The following is a 14,044-nucleotide window of genomic DNA, read 5'->3' on the forward strand; positions in this document are numbered from 1 at the left end:
GATGGCAGGGTATGTTACAAGAGCAGCTAATAAAGCATATAGCATCTTAGGCTTTATTTATAGGGGCATTGAGTACAAGAGTAAGGAGGTCATGTTGAACTTGTATAAGACACTAGTTTTTAAAAATTAATTCTTGGGATGTGGACTTTGCTGGCTGGGCCAGCATTTATTGCCCATTCCTAGTTGCCCTTGAGAAGGTGGTGCTGAGCTGCCTTCTTGAACCGCTGCAGTCCATGTGGAGTAGGTACACCCACAGTGCTGTTAGGAAGAGTGTTCCAGGATTTTGACCCAGTGACAGTGAAGGAAAGGAGATATATTTCCAAGTCAGAATGGTGTATGACTTGGAGAGGAACTTCCAGGTGGTGGTATTCTCATCTATCTGCAGACTTGTTCTTCTAGATGGTAGCAGTCATGGGTTTGGAAGGTGCTGCCTCAGGAGCTTTGATGAATTCCTGTGGTAGTTGGCCTCATCTGGAGTACTGTGTCATGTTCTGGGCGTCATACTTGAGGAAGGATATGAAGGCACTGGGAATAATAGAGGAGATCCACAAGAATGATTCCAGGGATAAAGAACTGGTGCTGTGAGGATAGATTGGAGAGGTTGGGACTGTTTCCCTTGGAGAAAAGAAGGCTAAGAGGACACTTGAAAGAGGTATTCAAGATCCCGAAGGGTATGGACAGGGTAAATAGTGAGAAACTGTTTCCACTCAAGAAAGCATCGGGAACTAGAGGGGACAGATTCAAAATAATTGGCAAAAGAAGTAAATGTGATGTGAGGAAAACTTTTTTCACCCAGAGGGTGTCTGGAATCTGGAACAAACATCCTGAAAGGATGGTGGAGGCAGGTTCAATCAAAGTATTCAAAAGGGAATTGGATTGCTACCTGAAAGAATGAATATACAAAGTTACAGGGATAAGGCAGGGGAGTGGTGGAATGCTCTTTCAGAGAGCCAGTGCAGACTTGATGGGCCAAATAGCCTCCTTCTGCACTGTAAAGAGTCTGTGATGTGAGTTAATACTTCATTTATGCCCTCTGCTTTCATGTGTAAACCCCTTTCTTTGTACCTAATCAGCCCCACTCTTCCTTTTACCTACTTATTACTACTTCTATGACTACAGAATACTTTGGGTTTCATGTTGGATGCCATTTCTTTTCATATTCCCTCTTTGTTTCTATTAGTTGTGCATTCCAGACTGTCACCACTCTCTGGGTAAAATTCCTCTAATTATTAATTAATAGCCTTGTTACTACTAATAAAACTTTGTTGGTAATAAACCTTAGCAACACAAATAAAGCTTACTGCTATTAATAAACCTTACTAATACTAATAAATCCTCCTACTATTTAATATACCTTAAAAATAAAAGATAAGACTCACCAGCTACTTACTTGTTACTTATAATTCATCATTAATATTTTTAATGTTTGTTGAACTCCCAGTTATTTAGACTCAGTCCCTAAGTGACAATACTCACCAGCCAATCAACTTTCAGCTTTCCTGTGACATCACTGTTCACGGTTTTTTTCAAACTCAGGGTGCTCCTGGACTTCTCTGCCTCGCCCCCTGAAGATAAGTACTGTAGGTCTCGCTCCTCGGGCTTTATGTATCCGTTCCCCAGTCTGTGTTTCTCCCACAGGTCTGTTCCTCTCCTTGAGGGTAAGTGCCAGGTAAATGTTCCTCATATGTGGACATTTACTCAACAAACACCTGCCACCAAACAGTGACTGAGGAAGTAAGCCAGCCACAATGATAAAAGAAACACTCAAAACTCTCTGCTTTTCACCTCATGCATGCATGCATGCACACAAGGTCAATGCTCAGAGTGAATAGGAGAATTGAAATCACATGACCAACAAGAATCACATGTAGTTAGTGACAAATGCATTAGACAACCCTGCATTAAACAGCCCAGTGACAATGCTGTGTGAATGATGGACACATTATAAACTGGACAGTTCCACACTCCCAGTTGACAGAGGAAGGTTGCAGAAGGAAAAATAATCTAGACTAATTTTTCCACAAAGATTGTTTTAACAAGATGACATTTCTTTCTAATCCAGATTGACACTGGGGTTATGTTTCCAATTTTGTTTTCTCACATTAGTTTTGCACGCAAAATATTTCTGACTGAACTAATTTAATAGTTGCAGTGTCCAGATCCACTCCCCACCCCACATCTACAGAGTGCAGAAGAGGCCTATCGAGTCTGCACCGACACGTGAGAAACACCTGACCTACCTACCTAATCCCATTTACCAGCACTTGGCCCATAGCCTTGAATGTTATGACGTGCCAAGTGCTCATCCAGGTACTTTTTAAAGGATGTGAGGCAACCTGCCTCCACTACCCTCCCAGGCAGTGCATTCCAGACCGTCACCACCCTCTGGGTAAAAATGTTTTTCCTCACATCCCCCCTAAACCTCCTGCCCATCACCTTGAATTTATGTCCCTTCGTGACTGACCCTTCAACTAAGGGGAACAGCTGCTCCCTATCCACCCTGTCCATGCCCCTTATAATCTTGTACACTTTGATCAGGTCGCCCCTCAGTCTTCTCTGCTCCAACGAAAACAACCCAAGTCTATCCAACCTCGCTTCATAATTTAAATGTTTCATCCTAGGCAACATCCTGGTGAATCTCCTCTGCATCTCCTCCAGTGCGATCACATCCTTCCTATAATGTGGCAACCAGAACTGCACACACTACTCCAGCTGTGGCTTCACCAAGGTTCTATACGACTCCAACATGACCTCCCTACTTTTGTAATCTATGCCTCAATTGATAAAGGCAAGTGTCCCATATGCCTTTTTAACCACCCCACTAACATGCCCCTCTGCCTTCAGAGATCTATGGCCACACACACCAAGGTCCCTTTGTTCATCAGAACTTCCTAGTATCATGCCATTCATTGAATACTTCCTTGTCAAATTACTCCTTCCAAAGTGTATCACCTCACACTTTTCAGGGTTAAATTCCATCTGCCACTTGACCATCTGACCATCCTGTCTATATCTTCCTGTAGCCCAAGACACTCAACCTCACTGTTAACCACCTGGCCAATCTTTGTGTCATCCGCAAACTTACTAATCCTACCCCCCACATAGTCATCTATGTCATTTATATAAATGACAAATAATAGGGGACCCAGCACAGATCCCTGTGGTACGTCACTGGACACTGGCTTCCAATCACTAAAGCATCATTCTGTCATCACCCTCTGACTCCTACAACTAAGCCAATTTTGAATCTACCTTATCAAACTACCGTTTCCCATGTGCATTTGCCTTCTTTATAAGTCTCCCATGTGGGACCTTGTCAAAGGCTTTGCTGAAATCCATATAAACTACATCAATTGCACCACCCTCATCTACACACCTGGTCACCTCCTCAAAAAATTCAATCAAATTTGTTCAGCATGACCTCCCTCTGACAAAGTCATGCTGACTATCCCTGATCAAACTTTGCCTCTCCAAGTGGAGATAGATTCTCTCCTTCAGAATTTTCTCCAATAATTTCCCTACCACTGATGTGAGACCCACTGGCCTGTAGTTCCCTGGCTTATTTCTACAACCCTTCTTAAATAGTGGAACCACATTAGCTGTTCTCCAGTCCTCTGGCACCTCCCCCGTGGCCAGAGAGGAATTGAAAATTTGAATCAGAGCCCCTGCGATCTCCTCCTTCAGCAGTCTGGGACACAAATCATCTGGACCTGGAGATTTGTCCACTTTTAAGCCTGTCAACACCTCCAATACCTTGACACTGCCTATAACAATTTGCTCAAGAACCTCGCAGTCTCTCTCCCCAAGTTCGATACCTTCAGCCTCATTCTCTTGGGTGAAGATGGATGTGAAGTATTCATTCAACACTCTAGCGATGTCAACTGGTTCCACACATAGATTGTCTGCTTGGTCCCTTATGGGCCCTACTCTTTCCCTGGTTTTCTCTTCCCATTGATATACTTATAGAATATCTTGGAAGCTTTCTCATATCCCCTCTTTGCTCTCCTAATTGCTTTCTTAAGCTCCGCCCTGCACTTTCTGTACTCCACTAATGCCTCTGCTGATTTGCTTCCCTTGTACCTCATAAAAACATCTCTTTTCCTTCTCATCGTAATCTGAATGTCTCTGGTCATCCATGGTTCTCTGGGCTTGTGACTCCTTCCTATCACCCTACTATCTTTTGTAGAACTTACCATTTTCCACATAGGGTTGGAAGGGCAAGACCACGGCCAGTATCAGTCGGCCTTTAATTGGTTCCAGAACATTCCTGATGTCCTTCAGGAGGGTCAGGGGCCGATCACACCGATCCAGCAAGTTCAGGCAGCTAATCACATTGTAGTGAAAACCAGTATCCTGCCATTCGTCGATCCCCAGGACTCTATAAAATGCAAAGGAAACACATTTTAAATAAGATTATTTCAATACAGCATCTTCGATCTAAAAGAACAAGGGCAGCAGACACATGGGAACACCGTCGCCTGCAAGTTCCCCTCCAAGTCACACACCATCCTGACTTGGAACTATATCGCTGTTCCATCACTCTCAGTGGGACAAAAACCCGGAATTCCCTTCCTAACAGCACTATGGGTGTACCATGACACATGGACTGCACGCTGCAAGGTGGCTGCTACCACCTTCAGAAGAAGATGGTAGAAAAAAAATGATTGGGGAAAAAATCCCCATCTGGTGTCATTATATCTTATCTTTAGTCAAATTCTCTGTAGTGGCCTAGAACTGTACAACGAATGGTTCAACAGAGTAAGGTTAGGGTCAGGATCCAAATGGGCTTCCATGCCATAATTGATAGCTTCTGGTACTCAATGTCAAACCTGATCAACCATGATAGGGAATCATAACCAAACAGTTGTATTACTGATTCAATGACCTAGAGATCATGAGATCAGATCCTACCAGGGTAAACTGCAGAACTGAGTTCAATAATTCAGCTCATTCATGGTCTGGCACCGAAGAAATGACCATCAAAGCTTCAGAATTGTCATAAAGATCCAACAACTATCCTTCAGGGACTCTGTCACCTCTGCCTAGTCTGACCTAAATGTGACACCAGCACCTCCAAGTCACAAACCACTCTGACTTGGAAATATATTGCTGTTCCTTCACTGTCGCTGGGTGAAAATCCTGGAACTCCCTCCCGAACAGAACTGTGGGCATTTCTACACCACCAGGACTGCAGCTATTCAAGAAGGCAGCACACCACCCCTTCTCAAGGGCAATTAGGGATGGGCAATGATTGCTGGCCTTACCAGCATTACTCAGAAGTGGACTAACAAGCACATGTACAAACACTGGCTACGTGAGAGGCACCACCACTAGAGATGTGGCCTTGTAAATGTGGTAAATTTCAATGTAGCCTTGTCAATATTGTTCACATCCTGAGAGAAATAGCTCATAAGAAGGCACCTGTATAAATGGCTTGGTTACACAATCTGCTCCTGAAGGAAATGCAAGCAAACATTTTTGTATTATTTACTAAAAGGCTGGTCAGTGTGTGGAACAGATTACAGAGGCACAGGGACTGAATAAGAAATTTTAATGTGTTTTAAGAAGGAAACCAGATAGGTGCTCGTCAACCAATGAGATCCAGGATCATTAGAAATGCACCTAAGAAATGGTGGATGTGTGGACTAGATGGGCCGAAGGTCTTTTCCTGTCTGTAACTGTTACAATGTTGAGTATCAATTAAATTGCTTTTGCTCTGTGTTATATCATGGGTAAATTAAATGCAAATTATTCTAAATGATTGTAACATTTTATCAATAAATACTTTGTTACATGCAAGGGCTCTGTTGCCTTGCATACTGTTACAATAACAAAACTTGTATTTATATAGCACCTTTAACAGATTTAAACATCACAAGGCACTGCACAAAGGTATCAGGAAACAAAATTGGACACAGGCCTACGTAAGGAGGTATTAGTCAAGTGACCAAAAGCTCAGCCAAAGAGCTAGGTTTTGAGGAATGTCTTAAAGGAGGAAAGAGAGATGGAGAGATGAAGGAAAGGAATCCCAGAATTTAGGGCCCTTACACCTGAAGGCACAGCCACCAATGGTGGAGTGATTAAAATCGGGGATCCTCAAAGGTCCAGAATTAGAGGGGCTGAGAGACCTCAGACGGTTGTGCGGCTGGAGGAGATTACAGAGATGGAGAGGGACGAAGCCATGGAGGGATTTGAAAACAAGGATGAGAATTTTAAAATTGAGACATTGTTTAACCAGAAGCCACTGTAGGTCAGTGGGCACTAAGGTGCTGGGTGAACGGGAGTTGGTGTAAGTCAGGACACAGACAGCAGAGTTTTGGATGACCTCAAGTTTATGGAGGGTAAAACATGGGAAACCAACCAAGAGTGCGTTAGAATAGTGAAGTCTAGAATAGTAAAGGCACAGATTGTCACATATATTACTGTGGTGTAGTTATGTTGCAGGAATAGTAACCCAAAGGCTTGGGCTAATAATTCAGTAGAATGCGAATTCAAATCCCACCAAAGCTATTTGAGAATTTGAAATTCAATCGGGAATAAAAAGCTGGGATTAGTGAAAGTGACCTTGAAGTTGTCGGATTGTCATAAAAACCTGACTGGTTCACTTCTGTCCTTTAGGGAAGGAAACCTGCTGTGCTTACCTGGTCTGGCCTACATGTGACTCTAGTCCCACTTTACATAGCTGATTCGCTCTGGAGCGGCTCAGCAAGTCACTCAGTTGCGTGAAAATTACTCCCAGCAAATAGGGTTGGATAATAAGTGCCAGCCTCGCAAGTGATGTCCACATCTTAAGAATTAATATTTTGTTTTAAATATTGCCCGGTTAAACAGATGTTTCACCTAATCATTCTGTAGAACCCCAGGTAATTACAGTGAAGCAATGTTCTTTTTACCTGTACTGTTTCTTTTTAAGTTGCCATTTCATGGTGGGAGACACTTCAGTCACATAGACCTCTTCAAAATGGGGGCTGATGATTTTAGTAACCTCTCCATCTCCAGCTCCAAGATCAAGCACCCTGGTTGCCTTCCAGTCTGGTCCCATCCTCAGCAGCTGAAGGAACTGCTCCTCAGAGAAGACGAACATTGATCCTCTTCCCAACAACCTGTACCGATATAGGAAGACAGAGACACAGAATGAACAGCACAGAAACAGGCCATTTGACCCAACTGGTCTAGGCTGCTGCTTATGCTCTATGTGAATTTCCTCCCAACCTTCTTCATCTCAATCCATCAGCGTATCCTTCTATTACTTTCATGCATTATCCGGCCTCCCTTTTAATGCATCTATGCTATTCACCTCCACTATATCTTGTGGTAGCAAGTTCCACATTCTCACCTCACCTTTTGGTAAAGATAATTCTCCTGAAGTCACTAATAATAAAGTAGGGATTATCTTATACTCATGGCCCCCAGCCTATTTTTCCCCACAAGCAGAAGCACATTCACTATCCTATCGAACCCCTTCATTACTTTAAAGATCTCTATCAGGTCAACTCTCAGCCTTCTCTTTTCTGAAGAAGGGAGTTCCAGCCTGTTCAGTCTTTCCTGACAGTTTCACTTATCAATTCTGGTATTGACCATGGAATTTTTTTTTTTGCACCTCCTCCAGTGTCTCCATCGCCTTTTAATAAACTGGAGCTGGCTCAGGAGCATGCACCAGTTTGGTAACGTGGCAATTATGGTCCTGGACTGGCAGTCCAGAGGTCATGAGTTCAAATCCCACCTTGGTAAAGCGTGAAACTGAATTCATTTGTGAGTTGGCATGTATTCTGCAAGCAAGTCATTGATACCCTTCCACCCTGACCCTGTCTCCATGTAACCTCTGCCCCTTGCAACATGGTTAACTCTCAATGTCCTCCAGGAAGCAAATATGGGCTAATCTGGGGTCACCCATATCCAAGTTTAAAAAAAGTTAGGAAAAATTCTTAAATGTATTCTGTATTAAAATAAGCTTCTCTTTAGCAAAATAAAACCACAATATAAATCATTGGTCAGCAGAGGTTTTCAGTAGCTATGAGTAAATTCACTCACCCTGTCAGTCAAAGCAAGGAGAGCCCAAGATTGTGGTGAATCAGCTGATCTCAGTCACTTTGCTTTAATTGGCCTCAGTGCCTCAGACAAGGAAATTGACTCCAAAATCACATTCAACAGGTGGTAAATTTACCCTTTAAAAATCAGCAAAAGTTTCAATGGGCATTTCTGCAGTGATCGCTAGGGTGGGTTTGACTTGCTAATGAGAAGTATTTTTTATAGATTTAGAGAAAGAAGAATGCATTTTGGATCTTTTTAACACATTCACTGACCCCACTCACACAATTTGAAAACAAAATGCCTTAAAGAAATGGCCAAGTGTTGCAGCATTCCACTGCTAAGTGGCATGATGTGAGAATGCACGTTGATCTCACTAAAAGACATGCATTTCTAGTGCCTTTTAACTTCTCAAGAATTTCCAAAGCATTTTAAACCAATTACGTCAATTCACTTGAAGTTTAGTCACTGCTGCAAAAAAAGGACACACAGCAGCCGAGTTGCACACAGCAGGCTCCCAGAAACAGCAATGTGATAAGTGACCAGGTAATCTGTTTTTAGTCCTAAACAAAAACAAAAACAGAATTACCTGGAAAAACTCAGCAGGTCTGGCAGCATCGGCGGAGAAGAAAAGAGTTGACGTTTCGAGTCCTCATGACCCTTCGACAGAACTTGAGTTCGAGTCCAAGAAAGAGTTGAAATATAAGCTGGTTTAAGATGTGTATGTGGGGGGCGGAGAGATAGAGAGAGAGAGGTAGGGGGGGGGTGTGGTTGTAGGGACAAACAAGCAGTGATAGAAGCAGATCATCAAAAGATGTCAACAACAATAGTACAAAAGAACACATAGGTGTTAAAGTTAAAGTTGGTGATATTATCTAAACGAATGTGCTAATTAAGAATGGATGGTAGGGCACTCAAGGTATAGCTCTAGTGGGGGTGTTTTTTTTTTAAAATAATGGAATTAGGTGGGAAAAGGAAAATCTTTATAATTTATTGGAAAAAAAAGGAAGGGGGAAACAGAAAGGGGATGGGGATGGGGGAGGGAGCTCACGACCTAAAGTTGTTGAATTCAATATTCAGTCCGGAAGGCTGTAAAGTGCCTAGTGGGAAGATGAGGTGTTGTTCCTCCAGTTTGCGTTGGGCTTCACTGGAACAATGCAGCAAGCCAAGGACAGACATGTGGGCAACAGAGCAGGGTGGGGTGTTAAAATGGCAAGCGACAGGGAGGTTTGGGTCATTCTTGCGGACAGACCGCAGGTGTTCTGCAAAGCGGTCGCCCAGTTTACGTTTGGTCTCTCCAATGTAGAGGAGACCACATTGGGAGCAACGAATGCAGTAGACTAAGTTGGGGGTTTTCCCACCTATTTCCATTATTTAAAAAAAAAAACACCCCCACTAGAGCTATACCTTGAGTGCCCTACCATCCATTCTTAATTAGCACATTCGTTTAGATAATATCACCAACTTTAACTTTAACACCTATGTGTTCTTTTGTACTATTGTTGTTGACATCTTTTGATGATCTGCTTCTATCACTGCTTGTTTGTCCCTACAACCACACCACCCCCCCTCCACCTCTCTCTCTCTCTCTCTCTCCGCCCCCCGACACACACACCTTAAACCGCTTATATTTCGACTCTTTCTTGGACTCGAACTCAAGTTCTGTCGAAGGGTCATGAGGACTCGAAACGTCAACTCTTTTCTTCTCCGCCGATGCTGCCAGACCTGCTGAGTTTTTCCAGGTAATTCTGTTTTTGTTTTTGTTTTGGATTTCCAGCATCCGCAGTTTTTTTGTTTTTATCTCTGTTTTTAGTCCTGTTGGTTGAGGGATAAGCACTGGCCAGGACACTAGGAGAGAACTCCCCTGCTCTTCTTCAAAATGTATCAAAGCAATGCTGATCATCTGGGCTGGTCAATTTTCAAATGGATTTTTCAGTTAAAAAGGTCTTTTTACTTGGTTTTCACACTGTTCACCACCTCTGGCTATAAAACCATGTGGTGGGGATCTGGGAGTCACTTCGCTCAGGATGAAGAGTTGGAGAATCTGAAATATCAATTTGAACAAAAGTTTAATTTAAACTTTTTACCCGTTGATAGAAGTCTTCGACATGAATAGGCCAAACACAGAGGTGACGAGGGAGTAATAAATCTGAACAAAAAGCCAGCTAGATTTCTCGGAGCACTGCCTGAGGAACGCACGGGTCCCCACATCCAGGTGACTCTGAACAAACAGCGGCTGCAGGCATGTTGGCAGCAATTCTGTGTCACAAACGTACCACTGCAAAAGAATGACAACAGCGTCAGCACCCTCAATAGAAATTACTGTCAATCCCACATGCCGCAAAACCCTCCTTCATGCCTTTGTTACCTCGATTTGGCTATTCCAATGTCTGCCTGGCTGGACTCCCATCTGCAACTTTGAGATCGTTCAACTCTACTGGCTGAATTCTGGCCTCTTGCTGAACATACTGGATTTTAATCACTCCATCATTGGTCATGCCTTCAGATGTCTGGGGCCTAAGTTCTGGAATTCTCTCCTTGAACCACCTCTCTCTTACTTCCTTTAAGATGGTCCTTAAAAATTCTCTCTTTCGTCAAGCTTTTAGTCACTGGTCCCATTATTTCCTTGGTTCTAAGTCTAATCGTGGAATGCTTTACTACATTAAAAGTGGCAGGGGGTGGTGGTGGTGAGGAGCCACCTTACCCCTCTTTCTCTTCTGGTCTCTTTGTGTCCAGGCTGCCATGGCAAAGGACCATGCCATGCTCCCCACCCACAGTATGTTAGAGGCATCCTGTGACCAGTGGGCACCACATGGCACAGAATGTGAGATCAATAATACATTATAAGTTTATTTTACTTTTGTTAAATTTTATTTTTGATTTCACTAGCAGTACCCCCAACCCCCCGCTCCCGTTTGAGGTGGTACTTGTGTATTTGCCTATTAGTTACACTGGGAAACTTGTGCAACACCCCTAGAGTTTATATAAAAATAGGTAAAGAAAGAAACTGGAACATTAACAGGGAGAATCGGTCCACGTGAGAGGATGGAATTCAATGCTGTTTCTTCAAATGGAAAAGTTCATTGCTTCCCTGTACACATTGTACTCTAGGCAAATTAAATAAATATGGTCATCTTGTAACTCTCATACTGTTAAAATCTTTCCCCTCCTTCCTCTTCCTACCCCCACTGTCTCCCCTAATTTACTGAAGGGAGAAGGTTAAGCGTCCATCTTCCCCCCACCCCACCCTCTCCCAGTACATTATGTAGGGCTGTTTTTGTTTTTAAATTGTTTCAGGGATAAAATCAGGTTGGTATGAAAGAAATGGGCTGGATTTAAATAGATCAGAGACTAGCCAAAAATAACATAGAAAGAGGAAAAATTTATGAAATGCCTCTGAGGAAAGACAGCTGAAGTGCACTGACTGTTATTATGTGAGCAGCATAGCGTCCATTTCTGCACAAAGTAAGGAATTGAGTCATCATAGGTCTACCTGAGAGGGTAGACAGGGCCTCAGTCTCATCCAAACAGTGGTGCCTCCAACAAAGCAGCACACCCTCAGTCCTGATCCTCAGCATTGACCCTCTAACAGTGCAGCACTCCCTCCATACCGCCCCCCAGATGGCACGGTGCTCCCTCTGTACCATCCCCCAGACAGCGCAGCGCTCCCTCCGTACTGCCCCTCAGACAATGCAGAGCTCCCTCCGTACTGCCCCTCAGACAATGCAGAGCTCCCTCCATACTGCCCCTCAGACAATGCAGTGCACCGCCTGTACTACACAGAATCAGCCTGGATTTTGTGCTCAAGTTTCTAGAGTGGAACTTGAACCCACAAGGTAACATTTGACTCAGCTCAGTGGGCCACCCACTGAACCAAGGCGGATAATTATCTTCAGTATCTTCATGAAAACAATGTGTGACAATTGGAGAGGGAGGGAAAGAATAAACTGCGTCAAGAGATGCATTGCAACAAGGTTTTTACAAAGTAATGTAGATAAGTTCAGAAAAATTGTTTGCACGTCACTTCAGGAGGACGATCCCTTGAAATACCACAACGGCGTCTAAACTTTAAAAAAAAGACTCCCATCGCAAACAAAAAATAGGAGTGATGCACCTGGAACTGGTCGCGTTCTTCGTCGCCCTGATGCCTCATGTTGAGGAGCAATGAGCGGGTCAGGGGACTCCGCAGGTATTTGCTGCTCCACATTTTCCTCAGCTGTAAGAGTGCAACAAAGTAGCAGAGCAGGAATGCCACGCGCGTCAGAGCCGTCCTGGGAATCCCGGGGGAACACCCCCCCCCCCACCCCCTTCGGGGGTCCTGGGTTAACAGGGGGCACACATTTTGCAAACAAGCGGGAAATACAGCAGACCGGTGGAAAGTACAGCCAGCAGCTGCATTCAATCTCCCCCGCCCCCGGCAATGGTGCAGTTCACCGTTAAATCCCAATTTCAATTTGCGTTTGTAAATCCAGCCCGACAGTCTCACATTCCCCCTCACCCACCCCCCGCCACCGCCGACCAGTTCACCGAACCCGCAGACTTCCTGTGTCCCAGAAATTTCCGTTCCCGGGCGGCATCGGCCACGTTCAATTTAAATGTAATTTCCTCTTCCTCCCTCTGCTGCTAGGCGACAGGAGGCGTTGGCTCGTTGCCCATAATCGCTCGGAGTCAATGAAACTCAAGCTCGACGCCTGGATAATGTTTGTTTTCGACATGTTCGCTATTATAAATATCAGAATGAAATGGTACAGAAGTGACCAACTCTCCGGGAAAAATAAGGGACACTTTGTCTTGGGGGAGGGGAAGCTGTGGGGGTGGAGGACGGGGAAGGGGAAGGGGTTGAGTCTGCGGGGGGGCGGGGTGATTGTGGAGGAGGGCAAGACCATGGGAGCTGGGTGTCTGGAGTCCAGACTTCGGAAGGGAGGGGTTATGTAGGGCGGTGCTGGCAAGACTATGGTGGAGGTGAGGGGGTGAGACCGTGGGAGCAGGTGGGGGGTGAGGAGGCAAGACCATGTGAGGAGGTGAGACCTTGGGAGCAGGGGGTGTGAGGGGTCAAGAACTTGGGGAACAGAGGGGTGAGGGGGCAATTCCATGGGAGCAGGGGGGAGTGATGGGGCAAGATCGTGGAAACAGTTGGGGGGGGGGGTTCAGGGGCAAGACCTTGGGAGAGGGTAGTACACATGTGCAGGTACATGCTCAAAATAAGTTTTCAAGACACTTTCAGAAATGCAGGACAAATGGCATCCTGGCAGCAAAGACCCCAGGGCGGTGGGACATCGGCCCCAATTACAGGATGGTCCCGTAAAATCTGGTGTGGCTGGTCACCTTCAGCCAATCGTGTTTCTGCTCATTCTTTGAAAGAGCATTGAATTAGCTCTACCGTCCATAACTCTGCAAACTTTTCCTTTTTGAGTATACATCCAGTTCCGGTTTGAAAGTTGGTATTGTTTTCATTTCCATCATGCTTTCAGTCATCTTCCTTGTTCTTTAACCTGTTAAACAGAGTTATAACAGTACGGAAGGATGCCATTTAGCCCACCAAGCATATGCCAGCTCCCTCTAGGGCAATCCAGTCAGTCCCATTCCCTGTTCGATCCCCAGGAAAGAGCAGAGCTCTGCAAGTTTATTTCCCTCAAGTGCCCATCCAATTTGCCTTTGAAATCATTAATTGTTTCTGCCTCCACTAGCTTTGTAGGCTGAGTTCCAGGTCATTATCAGTCGCTGGGAAGAAAAGTTCTTCCTCACATCACCCCGCATCTTTTGCCCTAAATCTTAAATCTGTATCCCACAGTCTGTGTACGATCAGCTAATGGGAGCAACTTTTTTTTTTGTTTACCTTGTCTAAACCTGAATTAATCTTGTACACCTCTACCAAATCTCCTCTCAAACTCCTTTGCTCCAAGGAGAACCACTCCAGCTCTTTCAACCTAGCCTTTCAGCTAAACTCCTTCATCAATAGTTTTAAAAAAACCTTCAGCTCCAGTTATACCACTGAAATGAATGGAAATTTAAATGA

The 14,044-nt window shown here is 44.4% G+C and overlaps 1 protein-coding gene across 4 annotated transcripts in view; it reads right to left on the reverse strand.

The window, feature by feature from the left end:
* mettl9 (methyltransferase like 9) overlaps positions 1 to 12,628 on the reverse strand; it is a 36,809-nt gene extending 24,181 nt beyond the window's left edge. For 2 of the 4 annotated variants that reach the window (XM_041207038.1, XM_041207037.1), the window contains exons 1-4: positions 12,143 to 12,371; positions 10,116 to 10,306; positions 6,894 to 7,103; positions 4,194 to 4,378 (exon numbers count right to left, since the gene is read on the reverse strand). In XM_041207038.1, the coding sequence (XP_041062972.1) occupies positions 4,194 to 4,378; positions 6,894 to 7,103; positions 10,116 to 10,306; positions 12,143 to 12,235 (679 nt within the window). In that variant the 5' untranslated portion in view covers positions 12,236 to 12,371. Of the gene's footprint in view, positions 1 to 4,193; positions 4,379 to 6,893; positions 7,104 to 10,115; positions 10,307 to 10,396; positions 10,787 to 12,142; positions 12,372 to 12,560 lie in introns of those variants that run through there. The other 2 variants (XM_041207035.1, XM_041207036.1) reach the window with 2 other exon arrangements.
* Positions 12,629 to 14,044: the final 1,416 nt, after the last annotated feature.

This window comes from Carcharodon carcharias, chromosome 15 (genome assembly GCF_017639515.1).
Source record: "Carcharodon carcharias isolate sCarCar2 chromosome 15, sCarCar2.pri, whole genome shotgun sequence".
Lineage (NCBI taxonomy): Eukaryota > Metazoa > Chordata > Chondrichthyes > Lamniformes > Lamnidae > Carcharodon > Carcharodon carcharias.